The sequence below is a fragment of the Lygodium microphyllum genome, chromosome 9 (assembly GCF_053477565.2).
Source record: "Lygodium microphyllum isolate KBCC chromosome 9, Lygodium_microphyllum_v1.1.10, whole genome shotgun sequence".
Lineage (NCBI taxonomy): Eukaryota > Viridiplantae > Streptophyta > Polypodiopsida > Schizaeales > Lygodiaceae > Lygodium > Lygodium microphyllum.
Genome location: NC_141143.1, coordinates 103,554,826 through 103,559,476, shown reverse-complemented (window position 1 = coordinate 103,559,476; position 4,651 = coordinate 103,554,826). Strand labels below are relative to the sequence as shown.

General features: G+C 43.2%; 1 protein-coding gene across 1 annotated transcript; it reads right to left on the bottom strand.

Annotated features, from left to right (window-relative positions):
- Positions 1–937: 937 nt before the first annotated feature.
- LOC148031370 (uncharacterized) lies at positions 938–3,543 on the bottom strand. The gene has a single exon (XM_087685737.1). It carries the CDS (start codon positions 3,200–3,202, stop codon positions 1,802–1,804), a length of 1,401 nt encoding a protein of 466 aa, XP_087541863.1. The 5' UTR covers positions 3,203–3,543; the 3' UTR covers positions 938–1,801.
- Between the last annotated feature and the right edge of the window lie 1,108 nt (positions 3,544–4,651).

The following is a 4,651-nucleotide window of genomic DNA, read 5'->3' as shown; positions in this document are numbered from 1 at the left end:
ACTTATTAGGATGGTTACACACAAGGTGAGACTTGCACATGTAAGGCAAAATACATATTATGTATAAACGCTTATCAACTTGTTATAAGGTCCACTCACTAACGGCAATGTAAATCATCATAACATTTAGAGCTCCCTAAGCATATCTTAATGATATACATCCAAACATATAGCTTATTGTATGAGATTTATTTCATTGAAGTAGAAGTTAGTACTAGTACCAAAATAAACTTTGCTAAAGCATTTATTTTCTTCTTTATTTAATAAAACCTTTAGGCCATGTGCAATATTTGAGATGGGAAGTAATTATCATGTTACATTAGAGTAGTACTTTAGCTTCTCTTGTAGAAAATATTATTATGCCCACACAAACTAGGTTTTTACCAGAGAGGCCATTAGGATCCCTAAACTTTGTACAGGCCATAAATATTTTACATTGTAGGATTTTATTGTATAAAGTTTTTGTATCTATTGATTTCATTTATCTACTCCTTTAAAAGATCCATATAAAAGGTTGCAAGCAAGAGTAAGTACCATCTCCAAAGGGTCTTGAACTTCTCATACATGCATAATGATATAGAAAATCAATGATAATTTTGAGCATGTAATTATGTTTTGCAAGACTAATGTTATGAGTCGATTGATGACAAATGCCTATTTTATAAAGTGTGTGATATTTTTTTGTAATCCAAGCATGTGATTGGCTATTATTTTCACTTAATAGAGTGTGTGATTAGTTAATACTTGAAATAATGTAGAACATCATTTCTATTTTTGAGTTTTTAATTATATTATGCAAGTCCATAATGCAAGTCCATATTATTATTGGTATGATTACAAATGCTTACTTTATAAAGCATGATTGGTAAGGAATTACCTTTGAAACCTTAGTTGATAGGTGTGTGTGATGTGAAAGGGGTAAATGCTCAAAAAATAATAAGGCATAGGAAAGATCCAACTTAAAATTCAAATCTATAGCACTTAAATAAGCTCATTTACTTGAGGACAAAAGTGTCTCAAGGATAGTGGAGCACCGATTTACATGATTATCCAATGGAGATCTCATATATGTATCACAAAATGTGTTGTTGATGCGTGATTGCCAAGTAGGTTTCTTCTGTATGCTTAGTGTCTTGGTTAAAATTTTGAATAGGTTTGATCCTCATTTAGAGCTTCATTAATGGAGTTCCAAGGAGGCTTTTCAAATTAGTGTGTATAATGAGCTCAATCTCCTCAAATATGAAGGTTTCAACCCTTTTTTAGAGTAGGAAAGAAGACAATAGACCTTGTTGTGTGGGAAGCCTTTGTATGATCCTTCAAAAACAAGTCCCTTGGTGTCAAGCCACCTTCACCATGACAAGATTGATCTAGCAGTTTTGCTATTCTTGTAAAGTCGCCCAATTCTATTCGGAAGGTGTCATTGTAAGTGACCCAATTCCATTGGGCTAAATGCTACCATAAAGGCACCCGATTATATTATGAAGTGTCTTCTTAAAGTCACAGAATCTATTAGGGCTGCTGCTACTAGGATGAAGCAAGCAACTAGGGATGATGTATGAGGATGAAGGTAGCAGCTAGGACTGCATGAGGACGATGAGTATCAGGCTAGCTGGGCGAGGGCAGCGACGGGTGCATGGGCGACGTTGCTGCCGATGATCCAGATGAGGATGAAAGCAGCTGGCAGCTGGCCGAGGGCGGCGATGGGATGGACGACGTGGATACTAATATCGTAGAGTTTTTCATTGAGACCGAGATAATTGTGCGAGGTGGTATGATGATGGCGACGATCAGCTGTAGAGTCTCATGAAGCTGCCAGGCCGAGGGCAGCGAGAGCGTCGACGATATTGTCGAGGTGGGAGAGGGCGGCGAGTAGGGGGATGAGGTCGAGGAGCTCCCGGTCGTGCGGGTTGTCGAAGAAGGAGGAGACCGGGAGGGCGTTGCGGGGGTGGAGGAGGTAGCAGTGCGGGTTGTTGTCCAGGATGAGGACGCGCCGGAGGTCGCGCCCCAGCAGCGACAGGTCCTTCACCAGCCCCCCTGCGCACTGCCGGCACGAGTCCCGGTACAGCCGGTGCGCCACCCGCCCGCGCGCGTCCACCACGTCCAGCACCGCGTCCGCGTACGCCTTCAGGCCCGCCGTGAACACCACCACCTCGTACTGCAGCTCCCCCGCCGCAGCCTCCAGCAGCTCCTCCACCCCGGGCCTCTTCCTCACGTACACCGTGTGCATGCGCGCCTTGGCTGGCTGCGTCCCCGCCGCCTGCTCCTGCGACCCCCCCGCCGCCATCTCCACCCTTATCGAGAAGTCGTATTCCCTTATCTCCTTGAACGACGAGTGTACCAGCGTCTCGTCCAGGTCCAGCACCAGCGTCTTTCTCCACCCCGCCTCTTCCGCCCTCAGCGGCGGCAGCAGCGGTGCTGCCCCCGCAGTCGAATTAGACACACCCGCAGCTGCCCCTCCTGATCTACCAGTGCAGCTGATCTCCTCCGCTGCTCTACTATTGCAGCAGCTATTATCGCTGCCATTGCCCGCGCCGGCTATACTCAGGCTCCCCCGCCGGTCCCTCTTCCTGTTGCTGTGTCTGCTGCTGCTGCTGCTGTCCGACGTGATCTTAGTCGACGTCCTTGCACTGTAGTTATTTATACTCGCTCTTGCACAGTCATTAATATAACTTCCGGCCGACGTTTTACTCTCCCCTGCACTGTGACTATCATACCCGATCCCGGCCGACGTCTTACGATTGTTATAACTACGGGACCTCGATGTTATTTGATCACCAGCTGTTTCGTCGCCTCCATCCAGCGCCGCCGCTGCAACCGCCGGCTTGGGCGCCGACACTCTTTTTACCTGAGGAAGATGAACAAGCTGCCCCCGATTTGTATTGTAGCTACGACGAGCACACTCGTCGATTAATACTGTCGTCGGCGTCGCCTTAGAGATCGAGAACTCTTCTTGATCTGCTGTCGACGCGGTATTATATGATGAACTTCTTCTTCGGCTTGTCTGGGAGTTCCCCACGGCTAATGATCCTTGGTTAGTAATAGAGGACCGATCTTCTGACTTAAACACCTTAATCGGCGGCGGCCTCGGGATGACCACGGCGGCCGCCGATTGATTAACTCTATTGCTACTTCGACTGATCTCAGTACTCGTGTTATGCGGAGCCGGGCTCACGATCTGTTCCTCCAGTATTGATCTGCCCATCGGATATTGTGATTGAGAATGTGTAATAAGGGACTGTATCCCAGCTTCTCCATGCAGTTGCTATACGGCCCAGCGCCTGCACGCCTATGATCTTGATCTCATACTCGATATTCTTATTGTCACCATAATATTCTATCTATTATTAATTTCTCGAAGGACAAACATAGTAATAGACAGTTCATTTCATGGACACAGAAATCAAGCCACGAATTAATCGATCAGTGACGGGCTGTCAAACTCGTCGATCTGATCGTTGTTGCTGCTGTTGCAAAACAACGATTATGTACTCGTGATCGACGAGCAAGCTGCGCTCGCCGCCATGTAGTTACGTATCAAATGATGGTGCGTGTAACAAGTTTCTTCCTCGCATTCTCCTTCTTCTATGCTAATTTGATAAGAGACGCGCCTGTCTGAACCGTCGTTCTAGTGTTCAACAGATTGGCCGGGGGCCGCCATGTAAGTAATCGTTTGTTAAAATATGTGAAATGTAGGAACACCACTTATCAAAAGGCCAATTACAAGACAAGATCATTATATAATGTAGATGGTCTTGTTTTTATACAAGCAAACATATATTTGACCTGATATTGAGTGTTTTATATAAACACATATACTTCATTGAATTTCAAGTCAAAGATAATAACGATGTATTTTATATAGAAGATATAATATAAAGAATATCCAAAATTTATATTGATCTAATGTACCAAATAATTTATTTTCATTAATATTGATCCTTCAACAATCCAGTAGCTAGATCCTTCAAAACATTAGTCTCAATGTTCTTAAAAGATGCAAGGGAAATTGATTGTTTAATAGACAAGGATAGTGTGGTGATGTTAGGCTTGTTTCTAGAATAATCTTACAAGGTGTCTATTGAATGGGTGTTTGATTGTGTAATGGTGTGGTGATGTATGTTTGGTTTTTGGAATAATGTCATGAGTCATTGTTAAATGGGTGTTCAAGGGCATGCTTGTTTCTAGAATAACTCTAAGAACCTTTGTTGAATGGGCGTTGAAAGGGGTGTTCTAAGAAGTTGACATGAATTATCCCAATACATTGTATCTTACTTGTGACTACATATATAATAGCAAGCTACATATATAATGGGTGTTCTAAGAAGTTGACATGAATTATCCCAATACATTGTATCTTACTTATGGCTACATATATAATAGCAAGCTTCCTAAGCTTGTACACATGCTAGAGATGGTTGTCCACAATGCATATGTGTGTTTAAATCAGCCCCTATGCTATATGAAATAACATGCTAGGGACTCCAGAATAATGTTATGATCATTTGTTGAATGTGTGTTCAATGATAGTTCTTGAAAGTCCACATGAATTATTGTAATACATCGTAGCTTACTTATGACTAGATATACCATAGCAAGCCTCCTAAGCTTGTACACATGTAGAGATGATTGTCAATAATGTATGCATGTGCGT